The sequence below is a fragment of the Chrysemys picta genome, chromosome 1 (genome assembly GCF_011386835.1).
Source record: "Chrysemys picta bellii isolate R12L10 chromosome 1, ASM1138683v2, whole genome shotgun sequence".
Taxonomy (NCBI): Eukaryota; Metazoa; Chordata; order Testudines; family Emydidae; genus Chrysemys; species Chrysemys picta.
In genome coordinates, this window is record NC_088791.1 from 356,515,047 (window position 1) to 356,527,850 (window position 12,804).

Here is a 12,804-nt window from a genome sequence, read left to right on the forward strand (position 1 = left end):
TGACTAAGACAAAACAAATACTGCATCTTGACAGGAGGATAGACTAACTGTCCTTTGTGTTCCCTTATAACTCTATGGCTCTATCATTCTATGATGTAAAATCCTAGTGTAGACCCGGCCTTAGTCACACACAAGTCTTTCAGATGAATCCAGAGGTAACTGAGTGAAATTTAATGGGCCTGTGTTTTACAGGAGGTCAGACTGGATGATCAAATGGTTGCTTCTGACCTTAAACCCTATGGATCTATTGATAAAGAAAGTAGATCAGGTATTTATATTTAATGTGTCTCATAACATGAACAAGGGAACATTTAATTAAATTGAAAGTTTGAACATATAACTTTGAAAAAAGGTAATTGCAAACATAATTCATATTTTGCCGGTAGAACTCCTTGCTACCAACATTATTGGAGTGAAGAGGCATAGAAGAATGGGATTCACAACTGGATTGGCCATTGTAGGTGGTCCTGTAGTTAAGGCTGTCTGACACCTTCCATTAGAAGATCTCATTTCCACTTGCATATAAGTTGCCAAATTTTTGCAGTTTGGACTGAAATATCACATGTTGGGTGTCTGCTTTGAGAAGAATTGGGTTTTTTTGTTTTTTGTTTTTTTCAATTTGAGGCATAACAGTTCAGCCAACTTCTCGAATGAAGCTAGGAGAAATGTGCGTTATCCATGTTGAAAAAAAATTAATTATTTTGCTATCGATGAGCCCTAACACCTCCAAGCTTTCCAGCAGATAAAAATCAGGTAACAGCCCCTGTCCCTCTGCCCCATTAAAAGACAGAGACCTGATGTGTAAGAGGATAGAGTGACAGTGTATGTGCATTAACACACAGTTGGCTCCTGACATCTGTACTCAGTTCTTGCTCCAAGGGGAGTTTTGCCTCACTGGGGCCTGAGCAAAGTGTGGGCCGTGTTTCAGAATTTGGCCTGGTATTGCACATCTAGTAACACCTTTCATCCTGAAGTATTCACTGTGCCACTGAAATGCACCACCTTGGGGCTGGAGGCCATCAGGCGCGATGCACAGGGTTGCACAGAAATCAGTGACATTTTGTCCAGTGATTCTTTAACAAACTCATCACTTATGGCAAGGGCCCTGGGATGTTTCATGGCTGTGTGGAAAGGAAAGGACCACAGACTTACTCTCTATCCCACCACACCCATGTTGCACAGGGTTTGTTGATCAGGTGAGCTCCTCATCAAGAGATGGGTACCTGTGAATTATAAGATGGAAGTGTCCTCCCTAGGAATCCACCTCAGGTATCCGTGACCCGCACCTCTCTGAATCCGGCATCTGCAGCATCATCTGACGCCGAGAGCTGACACAGTGTGCACAGTTCATAATATAGCTTTGTGTAATCCCAGTGGGGGTCGCTCAGCCTCTAGAGGACAAGGGAGCATCTGAATGTAAACAGGCTGGAGACAAGCATGTCTCCGCTTCTGTGCTAATTATCCAGATTTATAAGTAACAGTAATTAAGGAACCTTCCCAAAGGGAGATGAGAACTCTTGGACTCTGTGCTGAGTCAGAGAGGAATTGGCTGCTCTGTAGGTTTGTGTGGATATATTTAAAAATTAAAGTTAATGAGTAAGAAAACTAGGGATAATGCCTAACTCTCCTGAGGATCTGATATCCTGTAAATTCTCAGGATAGATGGGTGGATAGTAGACAGAGAGATCTGGAGTAACTTGACTACGAGGAGACACAAGCACTTATAGCAAACATGTGGGGCTTCCACTAAGGGATCAGAGATCAGTGCTTCTCATCAGTAACTATCATTATACGGTGTAGCAACTTTCATTGATGGATCTTCAAAAGCTAACAAAGGAATGTCACTGATCAGTAAACTGAGGCACAGGGAGACATGACTTTTCCAAGGTCACACAGACATGGACTGACAGAACCTAAGTCTCCTGATTTCCCTTCCATAAGCACAGTCTCTCTGTCAGTGACCACATGACAACAGGGAAATGGACTCCCAGTCTTGCAGGGTCTGTTCACTGGGGCAGAGTGGAAAGGAATTCCCTGGGTTGCAACCTGGAACTGGGGATTGCCAAGCCCTCTCGCATACCAATCTGGGCCCCCTCTCATACTGTGAGGCTGTGACAAGCTGCACTCCTCTCAGGTTTGCACTTACACAGCAATGTACAGACAAGGACACACCCAGCTGCAGTTACATGAATGATTTCACTATCCAGCCATGAAACAACAATAGAGAGGCTCCAGCCTGTTCCCCCCAGATCCCCACCCTAGAACCCAAGAGCTGTACCGTCTTGCCCTGGCCAAAAGCCTGACAAGTATAAGTTTATTTCCCAGTCTGCCCCTCCCTCAATGTGGAGAGGACAATACATCAGCCTGCGCAGATTTCACTTTTATATTTCAAACAACATCCTGTAGTAAATATAAAAATATAAAACAGCTTTATTAATTATGGAAAGATCGATTGTTTAAGTGATTATAAGTAATAATGTAAAGAACAGAGTTGAAATCTGAGAAATAAACAACATCACAATCTAAGTTCTATACACTAGACAGGCTTTGAATCAAACAGTGTGTCACCCTGATGGGACAAACAATCCACCAATCTCCCATACATAGGCTAGAAATCCCTTCAGCCTGGGACCACCTCCCCAGTTCAGTCCCAGGTTCTAACATCTTTGGTGTTGAGTTGTGGGGGATTGAAGCCAAGTGATGATGTCGCTTCCACGTTTTATAGCTTCTGCCATGTAGAGGGAGCTTCATTTTTCCAAGCAAAAGCCCCCAGCACAGTTAGTGGAAAAGAACAGCCGCAAGATAGAGACCAGTGTCACATCATAATCATATCACTATGGTAAATATGGGGGTCCCAGGGTGTTGCTCTGGGGCACAGAATGTCACACCTCTCCCCTTAGTTTACTGCAGGAGTGTGTGACGGGTTGGATCACAATACCCCCCTTGGGAGCTGCCTCCTGATGTGCCAAGACTACCTCTGCTCCTGCTTTCCCTGCCAGCTCAGGACCCCAGCACCCCATCTTGGTGAGCCAGACATGCCCATCTGCTTCAACACAGACCCAGGGTTTGAATTACTTGCCCCAAAGCTGCAGACTTAACTGAAAGCAGCTAACAGAAGTGTTCCTGTCTTTAACACTCAGATTCCCAAACCCAATGGGGTCCAAACCCAAATAAATCCGTTTTACCCTATATAAAGCTTATACAGAGTAAACTCATAAATTGTTCTCCCTCTACAACATGAATAGAGAGATATGCACAGCTGTTTGCCCCCCTCCCTTCCCCAGGTATTAATACATACTCTGGGTTAATGAATAAGTAAAAAGTGATTTTATTCAATACAGAAAGTAGGATTTAAGTGGTTCCAGCTAGTGACACACAGAACAAAGTGAATTACCAAGTAAAATAAAAAAACACACACAAACCTATGTCTAATCCAACTGAATACAGAAAAGATCCTCACCAGTTCCAGAATTTCCATGCATGACTCAGTTCCTTACCAGCCAAGCCACATTCCTGGGAAAGCCCCGATGTGGATTGGTGTCTCCAAGTTCATTGTTGGTGTGGTGGGGCGATTGCCCCACACCCAGAGAGGGTGGGCTGCAGGAGGCCTAGGCGCCTGCTCAGCCGCCCAACCAATCAGGGAAGGGCTTACAGAGGGCCAATCAGAAGGCAGATTGGGGCCAGCCAATCAGGGCCCGCCTCAGCCATATAAAAGACTGCCCAGAGCAGGAGCAGTCAGTCTGTCCCAGGCCTTCAGAGGGGAAGGTCTGTCTCCAGAGCTGGGAGGCCAGCACCACGGACAGCGCAGTGCAGGCCAGCCTGAGAGAGTGGGAGAAGGCCCTACTCCATAGCCTGCTAGGTGGCAGGCCTGGGAGGAGGAGGCCTAGCGTAGAGAAGGGCTGTTGGGGAAGTGGTCCAGAGGGATAGTCAGAGGAGGAAAGAGAAGGAAGACAGGGAGACTGTCACCCGAGGGCCTCTGGACCGGGACTCAGAGTAGTGGGCGGGCCTGCGTCCCACCCCCCTTTTTTTTCCCCCCTTTGTTTGCTGTGCTACCCCACGCACAGCCAGGGGCCGCAGGGAGCGGCCGGTCAGAACCACACCAGGTCCTGGACGGTGAGGATCGGACTCGAAGGTGTGGGGCTGTTGTTTACCCCCCCCCCCGGAAGGGGGTGTGAAGAGGCAAAAGGGACACTGTCTGAGGACAGTGCTCCGGAAGAGGACTCTGTACATTGAGGGTGACGCAAGTCTGCGCACCCAACGCAGGCAGAACGATAGGCGGGACGCCACCCGAAGGGGCGCCCTACTGGTTCGAACTAATTCCCCAAGACGACCAGGAGGAGGCGCCACAGCAGTGAGCTACTACCCTGTCACAGTTGGCTTAAGTTTCTCTTGATTGGGCACTTACTGAGAATAGCCTTTTCTCAGGAAGCTGACCAACTGCTTCACTATGACCTACTTAGAATCAAACAAGTATGCAGCCAATATTCATAACTTTGAATACAAAAATGACACATGCATACAAATAGGATTAAGAGATTCAGCAGATCATGATCTTTACAGAGATATGTTACATGGTATATGTAGCATGAAACACGTTCTAGTTATGTCATATATACATTTCTTCACACAACACACAGTCAACATATGTAGCTCTTTGACAGAGGATGGGGTGAAGACCAAGATTATAACAGCTTTCATAAAGAACTAGATAAGTACATGGAGGACAGGTCCATCAATGACTATTAGCCAGGATGGGCAGACATGATGTCCCTAGCTTCTGTTTGCCGGAAGCTGGGAAAGGTGAATGGGAAATGGATCATTTGAGAATTATCTGTTCTGTTCATTCCCTCTGAAGCATCTGACATTGGCCACTGTTGGAAGACAGGATACTGGGCTACATGGACCTTTGGTCTAACAAAATATGACCATTCTTAAGTTCACTGAAGAAGGAAATGGTGTGCAGATGTTGTGCTGTGTTGTGTTTTCCAGAATCTGGGTATCTCTTCTGCTGTCTAAAGTAGAGGAATTGTTTTAGCAACCTGTGAATGGAGTTCCAGGGGGCCCCATTCTGAAACTACTCAATCAGGGCAAACTGCAAAGAACGGGGCAGACAATCCCCCAAACGGTTGGTTATTCTAATACTTGGATTTAACAAGGCAGCAACAAAACAGCTTTCACAATGTTTTACTGCTTACACAGAAGCCAAAACCCAGGTCCGTTAAAGCCACCCAGCTTTGGGCTTCAACCCAGACAGGCAAGTCAGGTATGATGATGACTATTGAAAATCTTGCTCATCATACAATAAAGTTCTACCAATCCCAAAGGATTATACACATCACCTCCCCGGTGAATGAATGTTTCAGATATTACTCAAATAATCACAAAGAGCTAATTCTTATTAACTAAACTAAGATTTATTGTAGAAGAGAGATTATTGGTTAAAAGATAAAAACTCTAATCATGTCTCTATGTATAATTAAGACAGTTTCATAGTAGAGATGGCTGGCTTCAGAGTCCCACGGAGTTCGTTCAGAATTAGTCAAGAGATCATAGTCCAATATTAAAATATTCATTATCAGGGCGATCAGGGTGTAACTGGAGACCAGAGTCTTGTGACTCAAGCTTCCCCTGATGATGATTATGCAGATTTGAGATAAAAAGGATCAGTTTCCAAGAGCCCTTTTTACTGTTCCTGGGCAGCAGAGCAGAACTTGGGTGAACAATAGGCTTTTGAAGTAACCTTCTATTTCCCAAACATCACAGGTAATTAACTACCTGGATTAAAATAAGGATATTATCCATTAAGCAGTTTATAGAGAGTTCAGTAGAAACTTTAAAGAGACATAATGAAAATGAGATTATTGCACCCAAGTTCCATCTAATAATATTTCCTTTTCGTTTCTGAATTAATCGAATACACCTCTAGATAGGAATTGTTTGGTTACACTGCTAAATTCTAAAAAGCTGTCAGTAAACAGAAACTACTAGAGTCACTAACTTCTTCCAGTTCTTTAATAATACAAGTCTGTATTTCAATGCTCTAGCCTATTAAAGGTGGAATGGTCCGAATTACCATTTACATACTTTTCTAACCTGTCTCTAAAGGGTCAATCTGGGTCAATGACCTGCAAGTTGCTTATCTCTTTCTGGCCATGTGTCACACAACCCCTTTTCCATGGCCTGGGGCTGTTTGCTTTAGCAATCATATGCTCCAAAAGGAGAGCCTGAAAACAGAGTGCGCCCAAGGGGAAGCTCTGGGAACAGTGGACTGAAGTAATTGGAGTGTCTGGGGGAGCCAAGCCAAAGTTAGTCTCAGGGCCTTAGTGCTTGGTGTGCAGGTTTCTGTCCCCAGATGGAGGCCCTAGAACGGAAGCTGCACTGCGAGAGTGGGCCTAGAAACCCAGAGCCAGGGGCAGGGCCTGAATAGTGTTGTGACTCAAAATCACATGAGTCTTGTTTGTGGACCCCAAACACGCTCAGCTGGTGAGTGCCCAGCTGTACGAGCTTGAGCAGAGCTGTGACTGCAAACCTGGAGCTGCTACACCGATGTGGAAGGGGAGTGGGCCTAGCCAAGGAAGTGCCTCAAGATATTTTCTTCACCCATATGTGGCTCCTCTGCCATCTGTGTTTTCCCAAGTGCTCTTGTTCCAGAACTGATCCTGCCGGGCTTCCCTGAGGGAAATGTTTCTGGAACACACAGTCCCTGTTTGGGGTCAGAAAGAGAGTTTGTGTCTCCCCTGGAAAGTGCTCCCCACAATGGCAGAGTCAGGAAGTCCCTGTTCTAGTGGGTTTTGTCCCATCTCTCTCTCTCTCACTCTTTCCTGGTGCATTTATGTCCAGCTCTCTCTTTCCTTTGTAAGTCACCCCCACACACATGTGCCTCCCTCTCTCTGTCAATTCTAAGTCCCTGGCCATTACCAGCTAGCAGCCTGCAGCTATGGTAACCTACAATCTAACCTACTTGGTGCCTATATATATTTTCTTATACAATTCTTATTTTCTTAGGGATTGATTATTTATTTTATTAATAATTTTTCACATTTATATTAGGGTATATTTCACTTGTAACACAAGCGACCTGCAGGCGACATCATATATGTTGAGCTAAAGCAGGTAGCATAGATGAAAAGGTGTGAAATTGAAATTAATGGAGATATCCCATCTCCTAGAACTGGAAGGGACCTTGAAAGGTCATCAAGTCGAGCCCCCTGCCGTCACTAGCAGGACCAAGTACGGATTTTGCCCCAGATCCCCAAGTAGCCCCCTCAAGGATTGAACTCATAACCTTGGGTTTAGCAGGCCAATGCTTGAACCACTGAGCTATGCCTCAGCATTTTGGAGCCTCACGAGTCCTGGGCCTTGGTGGGGATTTTAAGGGCAGACAGAACCTCCTTAATGTGGGGAAAAGGTAAACAGAACCTCCTGTTGAAGTTGTGGAGGAGTTGGAATAGGGGCTGCAACCTTCCACATTCTAGATAGGCATGCACCAGGGTCTGCCTCGTGACACAAAATGGGCAGGCATCTGGAATGGGGGTGAACTGTGCCATGTACATGCCTGTGCTCAATGTAGCTCCATGAAGGAGCCACCAATCAATATCACCAGTGGGCTGTGTGACCAGGGTGGAGTACTTTGTGGCCCACCGGGGTTCATCTCCCTCTGAAGGTGGTACTAGGCCCCACCACTTGGTATCAGGGCATCTGAGGAAGTGAAGTGCTTGGAGCATGAGCATGTAAAGTTTTTCCCTTGGTGGAATTCAGAAGTGAACCAGCTGCAGGATGTTCAGCTGGGTCAGGTTATGAAAGGGAGAGAACCGGAGGGACTCATGGGACAGGAGCCCTATCAAGAATTCCAGAGGCATTGGGGTGAGGGGTGGGTGGGGAGCACCCTCTTGTAGGACCCTTTCAAGGAAAACCTGAGCAGTAGGCAATAAGGTGGCCCCACCTCTTGGAGTATGTGCAGGGGCATCTGAAGGGTGAAGAGCCCCAGGTGAGCACTAAGATGAGAGAGGCCATCGTGGCCACTAAATGGTGGGCTGAGAACCGGGCCAGTCAAATGCTGGAGGAATGGGCGTGGGCAAGATGGAAACAAAGTACATACATGCCATCCAACCAGGAGTGGTGCAACCGATCGACCTCCATGTGGACGTAGGTCAAGATGGAATTCTCATCCGGGTGTTGGTCGTGCAAGACATCCAGCAGGGAGTGATGATTGATGATCTCTCTGAGGATGCCTGCAGCAGCCTAGCCGCTCTCAATCCCTGTGTGATTCTGGTCCTCAAAGATAGTATTAAAATCCCCACCAAGGCCCAGCACTAGTGAGGATCCAAAGTGCCGAGGAAGGCAGACACCTGCTGATAGAAACACACCCATTCCGGGTCTGCATTCAGGGGTTAGACATTGAACAGATTCAATGTCATCCCCTCCACACTGGCCTGAAGGTGCAGCAGGTGACCTGGCATGACCTCAGCAACTCCTATTTTTATGTTTTTCCAAGCAGTCCTGTTACAGTTACCTCTGGGACCAGATCCTGCGCTCCACTCAGGACTAAATCTACAGTTGCCTGTTCCCTTGTGGGTTCCTGTACCAGCTGCTCCATGAAGCAGTCATTTAAAGTATCCAGAAATTTTGTCTCTGCATTTCGTCCTGAGGTGACATGTACCCACTCAATATGGGGATAATTGAAATCCCCCACTATTATTGAGTTCTTAATTTTGATAGCCTCTCTCCTTAGCATCTCATAGTCACTATCAATGTCCTGGTCAGGTGATCGATAATAGATCCCTACTGCTATATTCTTATTAGAGCATGAAATTACTATCCATAGACATTCTATGGAATATTTGAATTCATTTAAGATTTTTACTTCATTTGATTCCACATTTTCTTTCACATATAGTACAACTCCCCCCACCCCCCACATGTCCTGTTCTGTCCATCCAATATATTTTGTACCCTGGAATGATTGTGTCCCATTGATTGTCCCCATTCCACCAGGTTTCTGTGATGCCTATTATATCAATATCCTCCTTTAACACAAAGCACTCTAGTTCACCCATCTGATTATTTAGACTTCTAGCATTTGTATACAATCATTTGAAAAACTTGTCAGTGTTTATTTGTCTGCCCTTTTCGGATATGTCAGATTCTTTTTCTGTGAATGTTTCTCTTCTAATCTTGCCTATAGTTTATCCTCTTCCATCCTCTCCTCCTGACTAGAACCTACAGAATCTCTATCAATAGACTCTCCTCTAAGAGAAGTCTCTGTCTGACCCACATGCTCCTCTGCAGCAGTCGGCTTTCCCCCATCTCTTAGTTTAAAAATTGCTCTGCAACCTTTTTAACGTTAAGTGCCAGCAGTCTGGATCCACTTTGGTTTAGGTGGAGCCCATCTTCCTGTAGAGGCTCCCCCGTCCCAAAAGTTTCCCCAGTTTCTAAATCTAAACCCCTCCTCTGTGCACCATCGTCTACACCATTCCCCTCCACTCCTCCAAAACAGCCCTCGTGGCCCAGAAGACGAGATGGAAGTCTCCCCAACGCTGGAGAGGGAGCTTCACCTTACCCTTGAAATCGCAGGTGTCCACCAGAAAATGGTGAAGCTCATCCCGCAGAACAGTGTGGGATGATAACGTAGACCCACGTTGATCCTCTGGCGGGGCCCCTGTTACGATCCTGTAGCTCACAGAAATGAGCATAGAGGGAGCAGACCACAGGTGCGGTGACAATACCAGTGGTGCCGCGAACCTGCCTATATCTCCAGAAAGGGTAAGGGAGAGGAGGGAAGTGAGCAGCTCCTAAAGGGTCCGGGATGGGAGACATAAAAACTACCGCCTGAGGTTTATCTAAGGACCGGGGAAATGAGACAACCCCTGGTTGGCAGCAGTATGGAAGAATAGAGAGGACAGAAATGAGTAGGGCTTCTCTCCCCCTGCCTCCGCTCTGCGGTTGCGGCTAGGGCTCGGGGCAGCTGGAACTGACAGATTCTTCTGCCACTTCATCCGGGGCAGCCTGGGCTCTTCCCCTCCTCCAGACGCTCCTACTGGGGCAACAGGCTTGAACTCCTGGCAGCTGAATCTGAGACAGCCCAGACTCAGGGCTTCTGCCCCCTTCTGCTGACTTGTTCCAAAGGAATGACATGGGGTGATTGCCATGTTCTGTTCAATCACGCTGAAGCACCAGGCACTGGGCACTGTCAGAAGACAGGTTACTGGGCTACATGGACCATTGGTTTTACCCGGAATGGTCATTCCGATCTGCTTATTTAGACCCCAGATGTATCTGCCTCCTGCTGTAACACACTATACCCCATCCCCCTCCCAGAACTGAGATAGATCCCAGGAATCATAGAACCATAGCATATCAGTGTTGGAAAGGAACCCAGGAGGTCATCTAGTCCAACCCCCTGCTCAAAGTAGGACCATTCCCCAACTAAATCATCCCAGCCAGGCTTTGTCAGCCAGGAGTCATGATGGGGACTCTCTCTCCACAGAGTTAGTAACAAAGTAAGAATAAACATTAAAAATTTAACCCTTAAGTGACTTGCCAGATGTGAGAATATATTGGTTTTAGAGATGACTGGGTCGCAGCTGACAAGGGGAGGGGAAGACAGGAGAAAGTGATGGGGCAGTGCCTTGGGGAGAAGACACACAGCAGGGTCGAAGCTTCACAGAGGAGATGGGGTAGGATTCCAATTTCAGGCATCCAGCTAAGAGCAATTAGAAAGGTCACAACCAGTGTAGTGTACATAGTCTGATTCCCCAGTTCATCACATTGACACAGCACAGTAAGGACAGTAAAGGGTTTAATATCACTTTGACTGTCCAGGAAGTGATTCAGTGAAGAGGCCCCAGCACCATACACCAGCCAGGTCTGCACAGAGCTCAATCTGAGAGCCAGAGCACAAGGAGAAAACATTTAGGTCTTTTTATGAGTAAAGAGCTGGAGCAGCCTGTCCCGGATCTGTTTGGTCCTCACCCCGTAAATGATGGGGTGTAGCACGGGGGGCACCATGTGGTACACACTGGTAAGGAGAATGCGTAAATGCAGTGGCACATTGTGGCCAAACCGCTGAATGAGGGAGGAGAATAAATCTGGGATGTATAAAGCCGAGATGGCACAAATATGAGAGATGCAGGTCCCAAAAGTTTTGAGCCGGGCATCCTTCGTGGGGAGGCGGAAGATGGCCCTGAGGATCAGAGTATAGGACACGACAATAAAAAAACCATCCATTCCGATCACAAAGAGAAGATCAAACAGGCCATAGTAACTACTGATGCGGATGTCAGCGCAGGCCAGCTTCACCACAGATATATGTCCACAATAGAAATGGGGGATGATGTTAGTTCTGCAATATGGCCACTGGCTCGCCAGGAAGGGATAGGGTAATGCGAGTATGCCACTGCGCAGCACCACAGCCAGGCCAATCTTGGCCACCACAGGGTTTGTCAGGATGGTGGAATGTCTCAGAGGATTGCAGATGGCCACGTAGCGATCAAAAGCCATGGCCACGAGGATTCCGGACTCCATCCCTGAGAAGGAGTGAACAAAATACATTTGGGTGAGGCAGGCACTGAAACTGATCTCCCGGGAATTGAACCAGAAGATGCTCAGCATTTTGGGTACGGTGGATGTGGACATTACCAGGTCGCTGACGGCCAGCATGCAGAGGAAATAGAACATGGGCCCGTGGAGGCTCGGCTCCCTCTTCACGATGAAGAGGATGGTGAAGTTCCCCAACATGGCTATGGCATACATAGCACAGAAGGGGATGGAGATCCAGATATGGGCTGCCTCTAGATCAGGAATACCAAGTAGGATGAAGGTGGAGGGGTTGGTGAAGTCAGTTGTGTTAGAATCTGACATGGCGTAGGGGAGAAAGTGCCCAACTCTGAGGCATAAGGGTGTCTTCTGCATTTACTGTATGCTCCCCTGACTTTCTGTGTGTTCCCAGGATCTCAGATGATGGTCGCAGTTGCAATGCCTGCATGGAGAGACAACGTTAATATGAGACACTGCATGCAGTAGTGGAGGCTGTTCTCATGGTAGAAGCAGATTGATCACTCTTCACACACTGAAAAATGACATTTTCATTATTCAGAGAAAATAACTATGAATAATTACCCTACTAAATCCAATTCCATATTTGTATTGTGCTCCCTGGATTAATAATTCGTAGACGTTGTGGTGGGGGAACCTTGAGAGGCACCAACAGAAAACGCAAGTGTGGATACTGGTTATCCATCATTGTCCCTTAATGCAATGAGAGCCAGGATAAGGAGTCCATACTGAAGGGAGTTCCCCATTTATCCAGTTCTCAAACTCAGAGAGGGGAAAAAAACAAACTTTTGCGAAGACATGTGCTGAGAGAAATATCCCATCTAGAACATACCTCAGGGGAAAGACCTGGGCACCATTAATAGCAGCTCAAGAGAAACACCTGCTCATTCGCAGCACTGGACAAAACAAAAGAATGTTGAGATCCCTAAGATATGGGATGGAGCATAACATGTTTGGGAATGTGTTCGGTTTTGGTCACTCAGTCTCTATTAAGGAGCTAAAAGTCCGGGACTCTTTAGTTTATACAAGAGACAAAGAAGAGAGCATATGATGGAGGAGAGGAAAATAAAAAAGAAACTGATTTACATTCAAATGGACAGTTCCCAACCAGTACTATCTATAGACACTTAGTGCTCCAAGAGGACTAATTCCCCAAAGCTGAGGAAAATTGTCAGCAAAACTGATTGGGAGGAAAAATTTAGACAGAAAAATATGAATAAAAATTGGTAATTGTTTCATAACAATTTATTA

General features: G+C 46.5%; 1 protein-coding gene across 1 annotated transcript; it reads right to left on the minus strand.

The window, feature by feature from the left end:
• Positions 1–10,911: 10,911 nt before the first annotated feature.
• On the minus strand, positions 10,912–11,910 carry LOC101948273 (olfactory receptor 52E4-like). The gene has a single exon (XM_005310488.2). The coding sequence runs from the start codon at positions 11,908–11,910 to the stop codon at positions 10,912–10,914; it is 999 nt and encodes a 332-aa protein (XP_005310545.2).
• Positions 11,911–12,804: the final 894 nt, after the last annotated feature.

Excerpts from the sequence above, each read along its gene's own strand:
- LOC101948273 (XM_005310488.2), bottom strand. The coding sequence starts at position 11,910 with ATGCAGAAGACACCCTTATGCCTCAGAGTTGGGCACTTTCTCCCCTAC.